Source organism: Hippocampus comes, unplaced genomic scaffold, assembly GCF_001891065.2.
Source record: "Hippocampus comes isolate QL1 unplaced genomic scaffold, H_comes_QL1_v1.1 scaffold36, whole genome shotgun sequence".
Lineage (NCBI taxonomy): Eukaryota > Metazoa > Chordata > Actinopteri > Syngnathiformes > Syngnathidae > Hippocampus > Hippocampus comes.
This window is the reverse complement of record NW_017805695.1, coordinates 6008134-6030485: the sequence shown is the minus strand read 5'-3', so window position 1 is coordinate 6030485 and position 22352 is coordinate 6008134. Positions and strand designations below refer to the sequence as shown.

The following is a 22352-nucleotide window of genomic DNA, read 5'->3' as shown; positions in this document are numbered from 1 at the left end:
GTGTTGAGTGGTGCCAAGTACATCTGAAATACAACTACTTCGTTACGGTACTCAGTAGATGACTTTATTACAGTAAGTATATTTTTTCAGTTGATTGTCCTTGGAAGACCTGAGTATCTGTTTTTCTGTTTATCTTTAATGCCTTAAATTTGAAAACAAATATCTGTACTGTACCTTCTATTCGTTTCACTACTTTGTAAAAATCGGCAGGTTACGTTTTTCCATCTTTGTGGATGATGACACGATGCAACAAAAGATATCACTGGAGAGAGCTAAATGCTACCGTGATTGACATTGTGTGTGTGACTGAGATCTTGGGGACTTATAAGGTTAAAAAAAAAAAAACGGACAGTATCAGCATGGAGCAACATCTGCTACCTTGTAGCAACTTAATAGCCATCGTGCGGTGTTCAAAAATTCTCAAGTTAATCTGAAAAAAATACATACAGGTAGTGTTTTTTTTTTTTTGTCAGACATGCGCTAATTTAGTAAATTTGTGTGTGTGTGTGTGTGTGTGGGTGTGTGTGGGGGGGGGGTTGTTGGCTCACATCTGTCATGTCAGCTCAGTCTTGATTCTTCTGTCACAATTTAGCTTGCAGCAAAGCAGTGCCCAGTGATTTTTTTTCGTTTTGGTAAGAGCACTATGCAAAATAATACATGCATGTGCCATCCCCTTCCCGTTGTGACAAATTATCAAGACGGGCTTTACCTTTTTACATCAAATTACAATCAAGTACTATTAATTCTCTGCACCTACACTTTTTAAGCCTCTTTTTCGAATCAATACTTGAACTATTTTTACCACAGTGTCTTAAGACACAATTATCTGTACTTGTACTTAAGTACAGGACTATTGTGAGGGTCTGTGTTTACTTTTCTTTATGAGGAATAAGGAAAATTCCACTGTCGCTTGATAATGACGTCACAAGCGTGGTGCGGCACAGGCACACATTTGACGCGAGAATAAAACATTAAAACTTTAAGCACCTTTATTTGTTTTACCACAAAGATACCACTTAACCATAATAAAGGTTTGAACTCAATTGGTTGTGTTCGCCATAACTGTAAAGCATCTTCGACACTAGCTGTGGTCTCAATAAAGTTTTTTTTTCTTTTGCCCAACGGGGGTGCGCTATCGTACTTGTCTGGCCGGCTACTTCCTCCCACCGTGCACCCTCATCTGTCATCGGTTTTTGGACTAAACATGGCTGGAAACAATTGCTATACGATTGTAGAATATTTCGGTGGGGACGACGGTTACCGCTGTGGTTACTGCAAAAATGAAAAGGGAAACTTTTCTCATGGTAAGTGTTGAATCAGAGATCCCAGTCGAGAAATTACCATTAACAAACTAGCTCTTCCTGTCAGCGAACGCATTCACTGATCCCTTATTTTGTAATAGATGTTATCAGACATTAAAATACGAACAAGGTGTTTTACATGCATATCACTGTAATAACAAGCGTTGCTTGGGCCCGACTGTGAAGGTTATTTTAGCCTTCTCCTCTCTTAGCATAAAGTTTTTAATGATATCCCGAAAGCCCTAATCAATCAGTGTGCATCGGGGAATGTAACGTGCATCAAATCAGAAGAGTCTTGTGTGCAATGTTGTTGATTTGGCAGTGACGCTGTCGTTTATACCATGAGAAACGGTGCAACATGAGCAGTTATGGAGAACTGGTGTGTCACCAACTAGCATCGAGCTATCTACTGCTCGCACCATTTACAAAGATGTGACCGCCTATGCAGCACTCTCTGTTCCCAGTTGATGCCTTCCAATCTTTGTGGAAGTTCAGAGTTGCAGTGAGATGGGTTTACCATGCACAGTCGTGTCTTTCCTGACTACTTGTTCCAAAATTAGCTTTTCGGTACGGTACATGAATGTACAGTACTAATCCGGTGTCGTGACTGCACTTGTGGCCCAAATTACAGTTGCCTGTAGCAGAGTGACGTTTCACCATTACGTGACGTCATATGGGTACATTTCAATTCATTAGAGGACAGTGGGCAAGTTCATTTATTTCAATATTAGTGTTCAAAAAACTATTTTTTTAAAAATATACATCTTATTTACATTGTCTAAACACAGTGATTTAAAAACAACAACAATTCATACATTAAAATCATTCTGGTTGTTGACAGCATGGAGATGTTTGCACAGGAGTGTCCAAACTCGGTCCTCAAGGGTCGCTGTCCTGCCTGTTTGCCATCTCTTCCTGCTGCAACACAAATGAATCAGCAAAAAAAAAATCGTTGTTTTTTTTTGTGAAATAACTAAGATAACAAAGATAATGACATTCAAATACCCACCCAACACATGTAATATAAAACAATTGTATGTTATGCCTGTAATTTATCCTGTACCAAGAAAAGTTATATATTTTTTTCATTCATCAATTCATCGGCTGATTAATCGGTTCTCAGAATTTTATTCTGCCAAATTTCAGAATCAGCATCAGTCTAAAAAAACTCCCCCGAGTGCAATATTTTATGCTGACTTGCAAAGCAGCCTCATTTTCTGTGTCAAGAGGGATGAGACAGTTTTGCTCCAATTAGGACCGGGGTGGTTACTAATACAGCCAGTGAACAATGCAGACAAGTGGTACTCTAATCTCAGGTAAGAGTGGACTTGTTACATCATGGGAGCAGCATGAATGGTTCAGCGCTAGAAAAGTAATGTGCTAAAAAAGTTAAGTCTCATGAGCAGTCACTACCATTTTCAATGAAGAAAATCAATGTCTGCATATATGTCACTTGTGTAACCTGGTTAATATTAAATTGGTGTGGTTTAGATGTAGAGTACAGCAATGTGCTGGTCAATGTAGCTCTCAAGCTGTGTGTTTATGATTGTAGCAGACACGGTCAGAGGTTGCAATGGGATCTTTGCCCGCAGTCTTGGGAACTGGGATGCAATATCCTGTTTATACAGTGAATAAATACACACGACTTCATTGGGGGACTATGAGAATGTTTCTTGGTAATACTTCAAGATGACGAAACACACTGTATATGCCACCAGGGAAAGCTTCAGGGATACAAAGTACTGTAATTCATAGTCGTAATCTACCGAAGAGACACTTCCATTTTATTTAGATCTTTGTGATATATCTTTGTTGAATTTTGAAAAAGTCATGACATGTTTTTTTCTGAGATGTTATTCATTTGGATTACAGGTGGCAAATGAAGAATCACATCTGTTTACCATATTTAAATCATGTGCAACCGATGTTCATGTTCAAATAAAGTAAATCCAAAGAATTTTTTTTCACTGTAGGGCAGACTCAACAAGTTGCGCATGTGCTATTAAATAAGATTTAGGAACAGCATGCAAAACTATTCTCACCTTACTTTCTTGGCTCTGTTGTAAAATAAAGCTATAATGTACTTGACCAATGTGGCTTGATGATCAATTTTTGCCTCAGGTATGTGGTCTCACACCATGACAGTACAAGACTACCAAGACCTCATAGACAGAGGATGGAGGAGGTACCAAGCAATTTTTTCTGCCTTTCAACTAGTTTCAACCAGAAATAATCGCATACTTCTACTGTAAAGCTAAAGATTTTCACCACATTTCTGTAATTTTACCTTAACTTTATAAATGTTTTTGTTTTCAATAGAAGTGGAAAATATGTTTACAAGCCCATAATGAACAAGACCTGCTGTCCACAATATACCATCAGGTAATGATTTCCAAACATGATGGCATGAGCATGCAGGCTCATTGTTATTTATATTCATTTGATGACTGAAAATATTTGTTTGGAAGAATTGTAACCAAAGATGCTACTCTGTGCTTTTCAAGATGCCATGCTGCGAAATTCCAGCCTACCAAATCCCATAAGAAAATCTTGAAGAAGATAAATAAATATATTTGCAAAGGAGTATTGCCGAAAGAGAGTGAACCCGGTGAGTATTGTGAATAATTTTTTGTGTGTGTTTTAGAGGATGTTTTTATTTCATAATTTTATCCCCCACGTGTTGTATTATTATTTAGCTTTTTTTGTTTTTTTTTGACTTTTTCTAGGGGAACTAATGGATTCAGTGTGCGAAGTTGAAGGTCCTCAAGAACCAAGTAAAGGAATGGAGTGTGCTATTACAGACATTCAGAAGGAGGAAGCAGAGTTTCCCGCTGCCACAAATGTCGAGTTGAATGAGGCAGATGTCACACCCACTGTCTCAGAGCCACCTCGAAAAGAGCCAGGATCTGTCCTGGATGGCAGAGCAACAGCCACAGCTCCTAAACCTGGTACGAAATCACATAACTTATGTGATGGTTCTGCTTTTGTGTGGTCAGTATCACTAAAAGTGGAGTGTTGATTTCACTGTACACTGTATCCTTACTACGTTGTCCTCTTCAATAAATAGATGCCTCCCCTTGATAGCACCCTCCTTGCTATCCCACTTGGGAAATGACAGGTGGTGCTACTAAGTAGATGTAATTACATTTAGATGCTTTCCTGGGCGGCATGGTGAACGACCGGTTAGCACGTCCGCCTCTTGGTGCAGAGGTGCAGGGTTCGATTCCGGCTCTGGCCTTCCTGTGTGGAAATTGCATGTTCTCCCCGTGCCTGCATGGGTTTTCTCGAGTAGTGTATTCTGGTTTCCTCCCACATTCCAAAAACATGCACGGTGGGTTAATCGAGCACTCTAAATTGTCCCAAGGTGTGATTGTTTGTCTATGTGCCCTGCGATTGGCTGGCAACCAGTTCAGCGTGTACCCCGCCTACTGCTCAAAGACAGCTGGGATAGGCCGTAGCATGCCCATGACATTTGTGACGGTAAGCAGACCAGATGATGAATGGATGGATGCTATCCATTGAACATCCATCCATGCCAGGTTTTCCCTTTTACTGGTGTCAAGATGGGGTATTCCTTGCTTACGTTGATGGAGGAGGAGTTGGAAAGCGAGCTCCTGGTTGCGTTTGGCAATTTGACAAGTTGGAAATGGTCCCCATTTCCTTATTGCTCCAAACAGGATGTGGGCGTATAAACTGTTGACATGGGATGCCCGGAGAGCCGGAGGGTTTGGCAAGAGATGGTGGTGGAAAAGGAAGATTAGAAGAGAGGGGGTCAGGTGGGGGCTGAGACAAGATTGCATTTCCACAGAGAATGTTCACGTTCTAAGTCATACTTAGTGCTAATGACATCACCAGCAAATGATACTTTACACACATACACAAGAGTGAGCGTTGCAGTTTGTGAAGCTGCACATCTTCAACACTTTTATTACTGTCTTCTCTCTCTGGAATGCAGGTATAGGACTTGACCCCAACCGACCCCCTTGTCGGAAGGCCAAAGATTTAAGAAAAGAGCGACGTCATCAGAAGGAGCAGTTGAAACACAGCGGTGTTGGGGTCTCCTCCACCTTGACCACTAGTCCTCCTACTGCCACTCAGACAAACCAAACCAAAACCCTGGAAGATTTCCTCACAGCGACATGCCCTGACAGTTCATCTCATTGCCTTGAGGTAAGCAGTAGTGGTTTCCAATCTCCTTTGTATCTTACTTGAAATAAGCATTTGCCTGTTGTGGTGATTGCAACAAGGCTGAATTGCTGCTTCCATCATCATGAGCCTCAGTGACTTCACCATGTTTATTATGTTTGGAGGCTAAATTGCCAAAGCAGAGTGAGGAAAAAAATGCCTCGTTCCCAGTCTAAGATCAATGGAATTGTCGACACACCACAGACTTCGTCATGTTACCCTGATGATGACATTCAAACCAAAGCTACCACATCACTTGGAATGAAAATGAACCTTTGGTAGGGAGTCAGAGTGATTTTGGAACTGTCCCTGGCAAAGGTCCGAAAATGAGGTTGGCAAAGTCGCATCACTTTTGGTCTTGACCAAGACTTAAAACAGATGCAAACACTGTCTTTTGTCAACCCACTCTTCTCACGGGTGTTGAGGATGCATAATGCATCTGGATGCAGGGCCAGAAGCTTTCCAGTTGCTAACTCAGAATGTGCACCTCTGACAAAGCACAATACTTTCTACTGAAAAGTATGGTGTCCAACAGTGTGTTTTACTTTCAGAGCTACTCTTGACATGCTGTAGTGTTTACAAAGTCTCATTATTCCTGGACAGTTATGTCTAAAATAATGTGAGCAATTGTAGGGCCAGACTTTTGATTCAGAACATTCAGTGTTTTGAATAAATGCTTTATAAATAATTTCGTGGTACCCCAATATATAGGTATGCATTTTTCAGACTTGTACTTTAAAAATTATTTGAAAAAGAATAGACAGGCGCTAATAACAAAACAAAACACGAAAACAAAATGGGCTTGGCTGAATACTAAACTGGCATTCACGTTTTGATGTGACTGCCGTTGATCCCGTGTTGTAATACTTGGTCATTAATTTAACCATCTTAAATAAGTATCTTAATCCAAATCAATGTTTCAGTTTTTGTTTGCGTTGGTGATGTTCAGTTCTCACCCACCAGAGGGCAATGTGATACCATGATTCTCTGTCCTCATGGCAACATCACGCTTTCAAAACCCTCTTTACTGGTCACACAGCTTTCTAATTTGCTTTTATTTTTAAGAATAAATAATTTGAAAAAAATGGAGGCAAAATAGTTTAGTTAGGGATTTTGGAGATACTGTGAATCTTAACAGCTTCCATGTGAAGTGGAACACAGCCTAATGAAGTCCATTGACTAAAACCTACAATACGGTCAAATGAGCAAATAATATTCAAGTGGAGTGTGAAATACTTTCAATGGATTTATTTTATTTCCCTCCCACCAGTATAGTATTTGTCGACTGAAGTTTTGTCCATACATGGTTAGGGAAAAGTGCAAATTGGATCACAGTTTCATTAAAATTCATTGGCATCATAATCAAACTTAGATTCGTATATTTTGGCTTTATTTAAACATTCTTGGGCAGTCAAGTATCCAACTATTTGTGTAATGTTGTAGTACTGTTATGATAGCCCCCCCCCCCCCAAAAAAAAAATTCTCACCACTATGGTGTGATTTGTGGCGTGCCTCAAATAGTTTATCCTGTCAAAACACATCTTCAGCACTGAAGCATAATTAAAAAGATTGAACTTGGGAAATGTCCTTTTATTTATAAGGATTTGTTTAACTCAGAAAAGTAGATGCCAATAGTCATATGAGACCTGCCCTCTTCAGTCCAAATCCAATAAACTGCGGGCTCGAGCCCCCTTCGTATCTGCCTAGAAGACTCAATGGACTCTGTGTCTTTGGCCAATAAAAGCCTCTGGTTGGAGAAGTGGTTAATGACACAGAGGCCCATTCTGAGCACATTAATAATTCAGTTTCAGTTTGTTTGGTGTTAGAAACACTCACGGTTTTTCTTATTTTGATCAGTCTAACAAGATCATTGATCCAACATTTATCAGCAAAGATTTTCTGATGCATTTTATTTTTGAATAAAGTTTATTCCATAAAGAAAATAAAAACTTTGGTCTCAGTGGACATGGTGAATCACTAGAATGGTTTATGTCCATTTTTTTAATAAATCAATTTGGTAACTTTTCATCTCATGTGTCCATTTTTACAGATTCTCATAGCATGCTGTTCTCCATCTCATCTTGTTTCCCTTTCAAGGAAGGGATCCATAAGAGCAATAGCTCTTTTGGAGAACAGAAAACAAATTACTTTAGTCACGGTCAAAAATATCAACAAAGGATGACTTGAGATCATAACGACACAGAGCAAGGAGTGTGTGTGTTTGTGTGTGTATATGTTTGTGTGATTCTCATGTTACAATGCCTTCATAATGGTTCTCTCTTTGAGTTGTTTCCTTTTTCATATTGTACCTGTGATATTTTCTGTACCCTCCCCCCCTCTATGTTGATGTTAACTATTATCTGCCTATATTTTTTTTTTTGAAGGTGAGGCTAGTGCGCGCCAATCCCCCTTGCCCGCAGTTCAAAGCCTCTTTCGACGCCTCCTACCAGGTGTACAAACTCTACCAGATGGCAATTCACAAGGACCCTCCTGACAAACCCTCCGAGAGCCAGGTCAGGGGGTGGCAGGCATAGGTCAAGCTGCTGTTGGCCTTCTCACAGCGGGTGGGAGATGATAGATATGCATTCAGAAGGACATTTACAAACAACGGCAATAATAGTTATAGGAATGATGCTCATTTCGATTGATGTCGTGGAATCATTCCTTTCTGTCTTTTAAGAGTCCTTAGTTTTCTTAAAAAAAGAAAGTATTGTCTCTACACTGTCAGACCAGTGGACTACATATTTGTAGATGTTTCATACATGGACACAATATCAAAGATGTCAGTGTAAGTGATAACCATTAGGTTTCAATCTGAAATCACATGTATGTGTCAAAGAATGGGGGATAATGAGGCAAAAATGTTTCCATACGCCACGGCTAAGAGCAGTGTTTCTTCAGGTGTCTTGAGTTGGCCTTGAGGTAGTCGGTAGGGTATTTATTCTAGCCTGTTTTCTGTGGGGGTCAGCTTGACAGCCAACCCCCACCCCCAGTTTTCAGAGTTCAATCTCATCAGTGCCTCTTCTATGGGCAAAATTCACGCTATATTACATCGATAAATAATCGATTGTAAAAGGGAAATCATTTCTGAGCATCTCCTACACACTCATGTTGGCAATGTCATGCCGCTGGTGCAACTCGGCCCTCCATATCCCTAAGCGGCACCAAAAGTAGTTGCAGGTTGGGTGCCATGCTGGAGTCATGTTTATGGTTCCATTGTGCAGTTTTGTGAAAGAGGTGATTGCAGTTTGACAAATTTGATATGCTTTCTTGAAGAGGCGTCAAGGTAATGTCCTAAAAGTCAAATAATGTCTAAGAATGCTCAATCTGTGGAAAATATCGGGCCATGCACTAGCCTCATCTTCAAGTTCCCTGGTCAAGTGTGAGCTGTTTAAAACCCCCGTGCAATGCAGGTACACTTCATGTACACCTGACATGCGTTGGGTTGTAAAAACGAATGCATGCCACAGGTTTAAAACCCATGCATGGAATGCATTTGTTTTTGCAACACAACGCATGTCAGGTGTACATGAAGTGTACCTGCATTGCACAGGGTTAAAAACATATATAGTCTCCATTCAGTCTCCTCGACTCTTATCATTTCATTCCATTCGTTTGTCCTTTTACTGCTGCACAGTAAAAGGAATCTGTACGTCAATTACGGCTGTAAGCACGATCAAGGAGACTGAAGTGACATCTCGAAGCAAGATCAAACGGCACCTGTTGACCCTCATTGCTCTTCCTTTTTACACTTTGTGCTTGAAGGTGAGGCTAGTACCAGTCAGCTTTGAGGACCCCCACTTTACAGCATCATATCATCAGTCTGTGGCACTGTACACCCGATACCAGATGGCCATTCATGGGGATGACCCCAGCGAATGTAGTGAGAGTGAGGTACTGCCTCGTTTTTATTCTGTACGCTCTCTAGGTTTTAATGTGTAAAAATTCAATGTTTGTTGGTAAGAAGAACTTAGCAGATACAGTATAAGACAATCCAGTAGAATGATGATATCATAACATTGTTGCTTATACTCTCATAAAAGATGATGCTAAACTCAATGTGGAAACAACAACAGAAGCAGTACATGGATAGAATATCATGCATCAATAATTTCTGATCATGATTTGTTACGTAGAAGCAAATGTAGCCTTTCTCAAAGGCTCGCCAGGGCTAGGGATAGCATTATAAACACATACAGCACTACAGGCTCTGAGGAGATAATTTTACCTTAAGGCATTATTCTAACGAACATTTTTTTTTTTTTAAGGAGGACTTTCTAGAGGTGCAGGCAATGCATATTACAACACCTGCTAACAACGTCATCTTTACGTCCTGGGGCAAAAAAAAAACGAAATCTAAATATTTGTTATGTTTTGTAGCAGTGTGCAATATGTGTTCACCTGCCCTAATAAATGCAAAGTGGAGAAAATAAAGCCAAGTCAACATGTAGCACTACAAACATTTTTCCACTAACCTGAGTGGGCAAGTTGTTCCCGAGGGCTGGAAAAACAACCTCCTCCCCAAAATGTCTGCCAAAAGGCCTGAGTAAATGACCAAATTCTCTGTCTTGTAAAAGCAAGGTAATTCATTAATTGTAAATGCAGTATGATTTGGCAAGGAGGCAATGGCAGATTCTTTCATAGTGTCTTAAGACCAGCGGTTGTATCTCGTTCAGATCTTTTTTTTTTTTTTTTTTTTTTTTTAACCATAGTGATCAGAAAGGTTCAAGAACATAATGTAAAGCCTTTCAGAACAATCTGTCTCTGCGTTTCTTTTGTCCAAGTGAATGATGGAATACGTCGGAGATATTTTGCCAGTAGACTTCTCTGGTGTTGATGCATATTGTACAAGTGGATTGTCAGGTCAGTCAGCTGCATACAAGGCGCAAGTGATTTCCACAGTGACTTTTATTGAAACTTACTCTAAAGGTTACAAATGGGATGTTACGCAGATGTACCTTGAAAGCAAGTATATCTGGAGTCTCTCGTCAACAGCAAATAAAATGCTAGGTCTCTGCTAATTTTAATACGTTTTAATACCTTGAATACCCATTTCCTTGTTCCTAAGTATGACTGTAAGGCCACCTTCATTAAGGCAAGGTAGAAGTGAACTGTTTAGAATGGCTTTAGTGTTTCTCTGTGTTCTTTTTTCCCCAAAAAGCGGATGTAAAGAGATCCGCTTATTCTTTCCACAACATCCACTTAAAGTTGAGGCACATGCTATACAAAAGCACTACCAAGCGCACTGTTCACTTACTGTACCTGACTCTTTTGGTGAGCCGTGACTGGCTTCCAGCACATGTGGCTTTCATTGTCAGGAGAAAGAAAACAAAAATGAAACAAAAACTGTTGACTCTGTGCTCCCCGTTTTTGGAAAAAGACCTCCACTTAAGGAGTTACACATGAAAGTGAGCATAAACTTTACGGATGATGATAAGATGAATAAGTAGATGGGGGTGAGGGGAAAAAGCCAATATTTCATTTACCTATAATATCTTTTTAGTGCAGATCTTCAAAGATATGATGACATTGGTTTAGCTTCAGTACATTACCAAAGATCTGTGCCCTCCCCCTCTTCTCATATGGCAAACAGATTTCCACAAATCCATATGGATGGGTACGGCACAGAAGAAAGCTTAATTTTCTTTCTTAATTTTTTTTTTATTCAAACATGCGGCTGTTCTATTTTTGTACCTGTTGCACTGAGCAGTATTAAACCATGCACTCAATTTGGATGGGTCAAATCTACCACAAGCCACTAATGTTCACCCTTGGAGACCTGGGCTAACTGTGTGTGTGTTTGAAAAACACACCATGTTTGAAGAGCACAATTGTGTAGGGTCCTAAGAATTACGTCGAAGCAAATGAGTGTGTTTATACGGACCGTATGTGTGCATTTTAGGCCTTAATTGTGTGCAGATGCATATGAGTGTTTACTGTAGTAAAAGAGAACGAAACAGGAAGTGATGTCCTCCATGTGGTGGCAATGAGAGCGTTCCAGAAGGTACTCGAGACACAATCTGTTTGCGGGCTATTGTGTGGTTGCGTCAGTGAAGGGAAGCTGAGATTGCATTCACATGCCGTAATGGTGTTGCCTTGCTGTCATCATGCCTCTGTGACTGCACCTGCATGTTTGACTGACACCGCGTTGTCCTCAGCTCATGCCGGAAATAATGCAGTGATGATCTAATTAGAACTGACCGCACGCACATCGAAAATGCCTTTCTGAAAATGTTTCATTCACACATACACGCATTTATAATCAAATTCAAGGATGCGTAGTTTGTTTGGAGACTCAAGTATACCCGGCAGCTTGTTTTACAATGGTAGATTTTAAACGACATCACCTATTACCTGCAGCTGTTTTTACTAAACAGTTTTTGTGAGTTTTCAATAAAAGTGTTAGTGTTTTTGCCTTTCAGCGTGTTCCACATTGTTTGGCTCTGCTGTTGGTAATGCGTTGACTGTAAAGTTAATAGAGGAAAATGTCAGTTTTGTGGCATTCTTACAGATGTAGGTGTTTTTTTTTCAATTTTTCTTATCATAAAAAAAGTCCAAATATATCTGCTAAAATATCAGTTGAGTGCACCATTATTATTAATTTACATTATTATCTCACATAATCTAAAGCAAGGGTGTCCAAACTTTTTTTTTTTTTTAAACCCAGAGCCACCTGTTGAATAAATGCACAACCAGGCCGCTCATTCGATGTGAGGTTACATATTGTCTCACCTGAGGACAAATGTGTATGTATTCTTGTCCCTCTTAACTATTAAATAGAAAATTGAGGGAGTTTCTAGCCAATGACTTGACTGACAGAGGCCTCTCTGCAAAGCCTCTCAACGATAGTCGCTTTGCATCCCAAACGAACAATACCGTGCGTGTGGATAAATCCGCCTCGGAACATAAATAGTTGTGTTTTCCACAAGGGTGGTTAGTTTTAACCAAGCCTTGTCAAACAGAGCCGATGAAGATTCGTCAGAGAATCATCACTCTGTATTAGTACAAGATGCAATTGCAGACTATGTTTCCAATTTTTATCAGAAAGGGAGTTGCAAACAGCTTGATTTCATTCTCAGTGGCAGAAAAAGCATGTCATGAGATTATTTTTTCCTCCATTCTCTTGCAGACTATGTTTCCAATTTTTATCAGAAAGGGAGTCGCAAACAGCTTGATTTCATTCTCAGTGGCAGAAAGCATGTCATGAGATTTTTTTTTCCTTCATTCTCTGTCTAATTTTGTGGCCATTGTTAATTTTCTATTTCATATCTGATCCTGAAATGCAGTAGGACTGCTTGCTTATTTATTTCAGCAAAATCTAAACTTGGTTTGACAGATGATATGCAAGAACGTTATTAGACACACATCAGGGGAAGCACTGATTTTTGGCGGGGCTTCCAGTTGCACTTATTCCCAGAATGTTCCACCCGGTGTACTACTGCAGTCGTTGCTTTGAATTTCCAGCAACAATACATGAGTGTATGTTCTTACCTAACCAGTAATTTTTTATCAAATGAAACAAGCTATTATTTTCAATTGATTGAAACCAATGCTTCAAATGTATGTCAACACCTTAATATGGCCGAGTTTGGCTTTTTAAAATAAAGAATGAATGCTACATCAGCAATACATTTAAGTATACAAGGTAGATGTAACATAAACATATCTATTTAAATAATCACAGAAGTAGGCATGGGGGTATCAGAACCTGATGGTATGATAAAAGTGTTCGCAAAAATATTGTTGTTGTTGGTTAACAATTACAGCTAGAAAATGTATGATTTTAAAATGTTACTTAAATAAGTTTTTTTTTCCTTTCATTTCTTCTGGAGGTACATTAATAAATATAAAAAGAAACAAAAAAAATAATTTCTCTCAAGAAATTTCTCAGAAATTGAGTAGTTACCCTTCTCTCACTATCTGAGCGGAAATGACGTGATGTTCGCCATGCTATGTGTCTCAGTAGCAAGTCTGTTGTACTTTGTATTTCATCAATTGTTGACATTTTAACTCAACTGGATGCAAACGTTTCTTTCAAGACAGCTTGGCTTTGTCAAAGAGTGATGGGTGGTGCAAGTGGGATATTCTTCCTCCTCCAAGCTTTTACCATCTGTGCTTTTTTTTGGGGGGGGGGTAGCCAACAAATTCCCATTCAGCCGACATTGTCTTTTTCGAGGAGGGGAAAAAGTTTGATATGTTCTCCTTATTCAACCATCACTCATCGTGCTCGCCAGCTGCTTGTGTTATGAAAATCTCAGTACATTTGGAGGTAGGACACAGCTGGCTGCAATGATAGGCCACTGCAGCCAGGATACCTGAATCATACGATTAGACGGCACATCCAGGCGTCCTTGCTGCAGCAGCCAATCAAAGTGCAGCAGGATATATCCTGCTTTAAGCTCAAGTCGGATTCATAACAACACATGGCTGCACATTGCCGGTCTCTTTGACTTGAAAGGAAAAAACAAAACAAAAAAAGCCTAGCTCATACCGGTGATGGAAGTGGTTTTGAAACCATGCCGTCAAACCGGTAACCTTCCTATCACCATGCCAACGTACAACGGCTGTTACGTCTGTTTAAACTTTGACAAGATGACATGTGCAAATCAGCTAATCAAACAGGCAGATTTATGACCAAAACCGCATTTTTAAAATCAATTTGAATTAAAATATGGCAATAAAAAAATACCAGTAAACAAACAACATTTACTAGTCTGAAAATGAAAGTCACCCTAAATATAGTCAATATTATAAGTAAATGTGAGGACCATCTACAAGAATTACACTAGTGGATCTGTCTGATGAAATTTCAATTGGGAAATTTTTATCCACTCTTGGCACAAATGCATGATTGAAATGTTCGCTTTAATCCTTATCCCCACCAAGTGTTACGGAGGCCGACTTTGTTTGGGCGGATAAAATGTGAACCGAGTGCATGTCGACAAAACGGGGACTTAAAAGCAGAGAATGAACAGTGTCAGCTACCTCAATCATGTTTAGATTTGAACATACATGTACTCAGAGTGGCTGGAGTTGATGTTTGACAAAAGAAATCTGTTAGGAAAAACACAGATATAGGTCGGAATCCGTGTGTTATACATTTTGAATTTCGATATACCCAAATAACATGGCCCTTTCGTATAATATACGATTAAAATTGCATTTATAACTTTAATGCTGCCCCACCAGCAGCACTTTGCCATTCACTGTGCAAGCCCAGGCTTTCCCCAAACTTGTCTTGGGTAAAATCTGAAACCTGGCTACAGAGGTAAGTTAGTTTTTTTGGTTCTCCAGAAGGCTCACATATGCTTGGCAAGGGGCTTTTTCATTCACTTTAGTTGTACAAGTTTAAGGAACGCAAGAGGTGGACTGAAACAAATTTGGGGAATATAGTCATCAAAGTCAGAAGGGCTTTTCTGTTGTTAGTAGTTCTTTTTGGAGGCATGCCCTCAAGATGTACATCTTCTGCAAACACTGCTCTCTACCCTGGCACAAAACCCTTAAAACAGGACAGCGAACACATGGACAAAAATGTGCAACTCTGGTATCTTGTATTGCTGCCGTGCAATGTGATTCTGCTCGCGGCAAAACAAATTTTTGTTGGCCCTGCTTTGACAGGTACAAGTGTACTGTAAAACATTTCTCCAAAAGCATTCTCAATCTTCCTGAAGAAATGGCAGCGATTAGTATCCCAACCAAGTATCTAAAACTAAAATAATGGAGAAAATAGAGGCCAGATTGAAACATTTCTGCCTTATCCTCTGAACCGTCACTATCTCGTCTTGTCTAGTTGACTCGCCTAAAATGTTTTCATTTGTGTAAACAGTCTTTTTTTTTTTCTTAGCCCTTTGTGATTGTATTTGATACGCAACTACTTGGTCAAGAGAACACTTCTCATTTCTATGACAGTGGCAGAATGTGAGATTTTCATACATTGTAATATTTTGGAAAAAATGATAACTCACTTTTTTTCTCCTCTGCATCCCACTATAGTTCCGGCGATTTCTCTGCGATTCACCGTTAGAGGTATGGATTTCCTCTGCCTTTTCACAGTTTTTATTGTCAGTAAGTTTCCTTGTAGCATTGCCTTTTATTTTCTTACTCCACACATTTTTTTCCTCTGCCACCACTTTACCGTAACAGATTAATTAAAATTTCATTTCCTTTCCACTTTTACATATTGAATCACTCAGCTTTGCTCTCCATTTTTAAGCCCTCAGGCGAGATTGAGTGGTGTTAAAGGGATACAGGAAAGGGGTTATTTTTTCATATAGAGGAGTTATCTCCCCCAGTATGAGTAGAAAAGTGACTTAAAGGTTAAATTGAAATGTGGTGTCCAGATTGCATCGCGATTGGAAAAAATGCCCGTAACAAGCCTGACCCTGTCCTTGATACAACGGGACACATTTGCTTTGTGGTTCAGTATCCAACGGATGGCTAAGGGGTATTTAAAGGTACCCCTGAATCCATATTTCTCCACTGTTTCATGCATAATATAGTCGAAAAAAAAGTTATTTTCACCCACGTCATCTTTCTGTAGCAACCCGCTTCTTCCTTGATTGTTACGCTATCTTTTGTAATTGTAATAAAGTACAATATGTGTAGCTTCAAAAGTCTACACAGCCACACCATTCAGGGTGTTCTCATATCAAACCGCCAATTCTTGGTGAATTCTGCTTCACGACGATAGTAAGACCTGACTCTCAGAATTCTGACCTGAGAATAAAGTCAGAATTCTGAGGATAAAGTCAGAATTCTCACTTTAGAGTCAGAAATCTGACTCTAAAGTGAGAATTCTGAGATCAAAGTGAGAATCTTGCCAACCTTGTTTTTTTTTCTTTCTTCATTGGACCTAATCCTCTTCCGTACAAGAGTAAACAAAGAAAGTAAAATAAAAAAAATCAATATATATCTATCAACCAATATAGAACACTTATATCATGATATACTTTTCAGTCAAATCGCCCAGCTGGGCATTTCTAACCCAATTAATCTTGCAAACCACATAAAAGGACATCAAAGATGATTTTTTTTTTTCAAAATAGGTGCCCTCGGACCACTTAAGCCACACCCAGTCATGCTGGCTTTTGCGGAATTCACACAAAGCTTTATTCATTCCTTGAGTAATTTAAGTCTACCGGTAATTGTGGCTGCCAGTATTAAAGTAGTACCGATGGTTTTATGGTAAAACTTCAGTACACCTTGTAGCATTGAGTGACATCTATTTTCAACCAGTCATCACTGAGCCCTTCAAACTTTGTGAACTTCAGCCTCTAAAAACACAAGTGGACATATTAGCTCACGACATGTACAACAGTACTTAAATCCAGGAAGGATACTTGGAACAGCAACATTGATTAGATTGAGGTGCACATGGATCGCTGTAGTTTGGCTGCGTGGCGTCCCTTGGGTCTTCCTTAATGAGCGTCATTAGCGTTTTTAGGGTACAAGCTTTTCTCACCTCATCAAAGCTGGCCACGCTCATTGAACAGCCCGTTCTATGCACACACTCTCTGGCACACTCCCTCATGCGCTGCTTTCACTCAACTCTCCTCAAATGGATTTAGTATGCTATCTCTGCTCGTCTGACCCTCTGTCGCCCACCCTGTTTTTATTCCTGTCTCTGATCTGCCACCCGGTCCACCCCGCTCATGTCAAAGTTATTGTATGTGGCTTTTCTTTTCTGCCTCTGTGTGTCGGCTTCCATCTGTTTCCAATCTGAGGGCTATTAAAATACTCACCACGTGGTGTGTGTGTGTGTGGTTCGCATCGTGTTGCATTTCTTCTAATTCATGCAACATTTAACTGCAGCTATTAAGGACCTATTTTTGCAGAGCTATTAGAACAGAGGCGTTGTATGTTTTAAAAAATACATGTACATACGGTGACTCATCAATTATTTTGTGCTGTCAGATCCACTCGGTTGTATATCTGTACCTGTTCATGTGATGAACAGCAGCCATGCATGCGGCATTTCACATGACCCTTGTGAAGTGAGATGCGGCGTGTGTGTGCAAGTACAGGCCAGATGTTCATATTGTGACTGAAGGCAACGCACCACGACTTGACCAGTCTATGAAAACTCCCCTCTTTTTGAGCCAAAACTTGTTTTGATATTGGCAGTACTTGCAATTACAAAATTGAATATGTACTATTTTCTGCTTTTGTTTTGTAGACACACACACACACACACACACACACACACACACACTAAAGCGAGGCCAAACCTTCTTAGGACCTCTTACAAAGACTGCAGTGTTTTTCATGGAACTTGTGCCAAGAAATAACAGGCTCCCGCTTACTCAGATGAACATTTCACCCAAATTTACACATACACACACGCGCGTTCAAAAATGTTCCCCTCATATATTGTCTCCTTGCCAGTTAGTCAATGCTAATTTGGAGTGGAGTGAACCTCTTGGACAGCAACAACTTTGATATCGTTTGCCTCTGTCATAGAGCCCAAAATAATATGCATTCACATATACAGTAAAATGAAAGCAAAAAGGATTGGAGTTGACGTGACAGACAAGTAGCAGGCCTAGTTCAGTGCTGCCTTTTTTGACTTGAAACTGTAGGAAAACAAACTTGAAGCTCATTAGATTGCTCAACGTTCCATTTTGAAGGCTTTGTGTCATTAGTGATCTGTTTTCATGACCAAAAGTCTATATACACAAACTCAACATTCACACACTGGCAACTGTCATAATGTGCAATTGAAACCATGATGGGGTATATGTTAAACCCCTCCATGGATTTTATTCGTCATTATGCAATTTACATATTACTGTATACAGTTTAGACAGAATACAATCCCAGACACGGTTACATATTATTGATAATTGCCAGTAAATTAATCGACAGTATTTGTAGTCATACAATAGTAAATTTACTCCCAGGACAAACATTCTACGAAATACACAAAAAAAAATGCTATTTTAAAGTAACAATGTTCTTATAATAAGTGCACATTCCATTAATATTTTTTAAACACACTTTTAAAATATATTCATTTCAAAGAAGCAAATGCACACACACACACACACACACACACACACACACACACACACACACACACACACACACACACACACGCGCGTGTGCGTACATGCCTACACTCACAAACAATGCAGTGTCAAGTACCATGGCACACTTACCTCCATCATAACATATCGTAACACAAGTTGTGCATTTGTGTGCCTTGCTTCTTTTGGAAATTTGTTTACATCCAGTGATAGCATACTGGAGTGGAATGGTGAGTGCATTAACTGTATTAATGAATGAAAATGAGCACTTTCTCATGCACTGGAATGATCCACACATTTATCTATAAACATAAAGCTGGAGAAAATAGTCTTAACCAGACAACCACAGTCTTTGATAAGTAACACAGAGCATGTGTGCCGATTATATTGCGCCGTACATCATCCCAAAGTGTCATTAACAGATGAAACACAAGCAAGCATGTGCTCTCTTAACACACATTATTTAATACCACATGAAGTAAGCACACACGGATAATACAGGAGAAAGTTTGGCGTCACTGCACCGCTGGCTGGTTACGTGACTTCTCATTAAAAACCTTCTCTTCTGTAGTGTTTCTGAAGCAAGTACCAATTCTAAGCCAACTATGCTTTGCTATTGCACTCATTCCACATTTGGGAGCCATTAGCAGCCTGAAAGTGAGGCTACTGTATACCCCCACACATAATATGCAAGGTCTGGCAGAAAGAAGCTCTTATAATACGTCTATCCACCACCGCAATGGATTTGTAATTAAAAATGATTGTGATTTTTTTTTTTTTAAACTCTGCACATGGCTGGTATCTCTCAACGTACTGTGGAAGCAATTGAAAACTGAACACATCAATGGCCTGACCTCAACTCAATAGTGCATTCTTTAAGATCACTGAAGACGAAGTGAAGGCAGTGAAGTCCTTGCAAAGCATCTCCGAGGAGGAAACTCCCCCAAGAATTCAAACTTGTTCGATTCCAGATTTCAAGCACCCATTTATGGCCAACCATTTTCATCCAAGTATGACAAAAAATCCGGTTGCCCCTACAGCCACAAGTATAAATGCTTTTAAATCCAGATTAAAAACTATGCTTTTCACCTCTATGTTTTAATTAAAGGCTTTCTAGCATTTATAAATCAATTTCTCGATATGGTCTTTTGGTCATTTCAGGAAGCTACTTTTTATTTCTTTCCTTTGCTTTTAAATGTCTCTATCTTTTGGTGCAAATGTGCTTAAATGTTGTCAATGTCCGCTGTTTTAGTCATTTTAATAAGATACTTATTGTTCTCTTTGCTCTGTTGAATGTATTCAGTACAGTTTTCGAATGCTTTTAGATGTGCTTTTGGTTGTGTGAAGCACATTGAGTTGTCTTGCGTATGAAATGTGCTATATAAATAAATTTGACTTGCCTCTTGTTCTATTCACACTTGCATCCAAATTCCAAATACTTTTGAGCCGCTGAAAATAGATTGTTTTACATGTAAAACAAAATGTAAAAAAAATGAATAGTAATACAGTCCTATCATTTTAAAACCTCTTAAAGCTAACTGTTCTTTTTTTCTGTCACATCTTGATTCTCTTATTTCAAGCACAATCCGGTACATGAGATGGGGATAATATGCTGGTCATAGTTGCAAGATTTTGCACAAAAGAGCACTGCAACTATTTTGGTGATGGCAATGATTTCTTATCCACTTTCTTTTATTCCATTCCAGGCAGAGTACTCGGTCGATGGGCCCGAGATGGGTTATGGCTCCTTTCACCAGCAGTACTGGCTAGATGGCCAGATAGTGGCAGTGGGAGTGATCGATATCCTGCCTACCTGCGTGTCATCTGTCTACCTGTACTACCACCCAGACTTTGCCTTCTTGTCTCTGGGCTCCTACTCTGCTCTCAGGTTGGTTCCCAAAGCTTGCCTTGGTTGATCGTAGCACTTTCGTTTTCATTTTTTGAACTTAATTAATTAGTCATCAAATATGGACTTGAAATGACACGTCTCTGGAAAATGTCACTGGTGTGTGTGTGTGTGTGTGTGTGTGTGTGTGAGGGTGAGGAACATTCCTCTGTCTTCACATTTGATTAGCTGAGGCAGCTTTTCTATTGTGGTTTAGCTGGCGACAGTTCTCTCTGCCAAGACGAAATTAGAGCACACACATGTATACACTACACACACACTATGGACACATTTCTGGCAATTCCAGTAAAATGTACATCAATAAAGTGGGTAAACGTTTTAAAATATTTCACAGATGTTGGGTTGATGATGATGTTGTACAGTATGCGTTTGTGGGTGATTTTGTGTGCGCGTGTGTAATCCACAAAAAAAGTGAGACCAGTTTGGACAGGTGGGCGTTGCTCATGTTGAGGGGGGGGGGGATCTTGATGATTCAAAGTGCACTGCTTCCCATCACTTTTTTTATTTTTAGTCTCAAGTAGAATTCAAGACTTAAACTAAGTGATTGGGTCTGGAGGAGGTTTTCACCAGGAAGTACAGGAAGCTCACTGTACTTAGGTCCTCCTGCTTGTTTACAGACACCAGAGCACAGATCTTTAATCATCTCTCCTCCTTGATCTACTTGCCATGGCTGCCTATGCTCAAAACCTCCTGGCAGTGCCGAGTGTCCATGAATCCTTATGAATCTTAGATTTGATTTTTCTAAGGCCTTCATTCTTGAAAATCCCAATAAAGTCTCATGTTGCGCTTCAAATGGCACAGACATATGGCAATGTTTTCAGAACTTTTTTTTAATTATCAGGAGTAGTCAATTTTCTTATACTTTCTTGTGACAATCAGCTTTTAAATATGTGTTTCCATTACTGTGGCTTGTGAACGTATTTGGCCCCCCTGAAACTTTTTGACCTTTTGCCACATTTCAGGCTTCAAACATAAAGATATACTGTATTTTTTTTTCTTTGTGAAGCATCACCGAGTGGGACACAAAAAAACGTTAAAATATATACATTCATATTTTTAGTCCTACCACCTTAAAGCTACCGCTCCAGCTGAAGATAATCTTGTCCTATGCATAATGTTGTGACCGCCGTGCGTCAGCGGTTTCATTGGTCTCTAGGTAAGTGGTTTGCTACAGTAAATTATGCCGTCTCAATTCATCCGAAAACTTATTGAGTACTGCTACACGTCATCCGTTAATGGTAGATGCCTGTGATGTATAGCGACAGGAACTATTATATAATTAATAGAAGTCCAAGATGGCGCCCGAGTAGGCAGCCATCTGCAAGTGCTCTGATGAGCCTTGCTTTTTTTGTTGTTTTTCTGTTTGTTTTGTCACTTTGTGTTTGTTGTTACGTCGTGTGGACCTGATGTGGACTGTTTTCAGCATTTTTTGGCCACGACATTCATCAAGGAGGAGACTCGGTGCTTGGTGGTTTTGCCTTCTCGGCAGCATGGGTATGCCAGCACTGTTTTTGATTGGGAGGAATGTCGGCGCCATTTGACTGTCGTTGCTGGACAGCTCCGGGGGCGCTTGTGTCTTGCGCCTGTAATGGGCAGCATTTTCACAGCCCCGCTTTGTTCAGCGAGTAACCAGCATGTTTTAGATGTTTCCCTCCCACAACACACTTGACGTTACTACAGATAAGAAATCTTCTCTCTTCGCGTTAGTGCAGAGCGCCGATGCGGATGTGGAACCGGGAGTCGCGGCTTGGAGTTGAAGCGGATTACGTGGGACAGGAGTAGTGAACTAATCTCTTTTTGTCAATGGACGCTACAGCTTTGTGTTTGCTTTCAAAACTTAGCTTGTAGCAGACGTGCACATTTTCAGCATGACGTCTCTGACCCACTGGTAAAAGGACACTTTGATCCTCTCCTCTTTCATCTATAACTGCTTCA

At 39.8% G+C, this 22352-nt stretch overlaps 1 protein-coding gene across 4 annotated transcripts in view; it reads left to right on the top strand.

Moving 5' to 3' along the window:
* Positions 1–1121: 1121 nt before the first annotated feature.
* Positions 1122–22352, top strand: part of ate1 (arginyltransferase 1) — a 39448-nt gene continuing 18217 nt past the window's right edge. Inside the window, exons 1-10 of one of the 4 annotated variants that reach the window (XM_019882031.1) lie at positions 1122–1304; positions 3423–3486; positions 3621–3683; positions 3806–3909; positions 4028–4249; positions 5257–5471; positions 7871–7999; positions 9252–9380; positions 15480–15512; positions 20218–20399. In XM_019882031.1, coding sequence (XP_019737590.1) covers positions 1205–1304; positions 3423–3486; positions 3621–3683; positions 3806–3909; positions 4028–4249; positions 5257–5471; positions 7871–7999; positions 9252–9380; positions 15480–15512; positions 20218–20399 — 1241 coding nt within the window. In that variant the 5' untranslated portion in view covers positions 1122–1204. The remainder of the gene's footprint in view (positions 1305–3422; positions 3487–3620; positions 3684–3805; positions 3910–4027; positions 4250–5256; positions 5472–7870; positions 8000–9251; positions 9381–15479; positions 15513–20217; positions 20400–22352) is intronic. The other 3 variants (XM_019882033.1, XM_019882032.1, XM_019882034.1) reach the window with 3 other exon arrangements.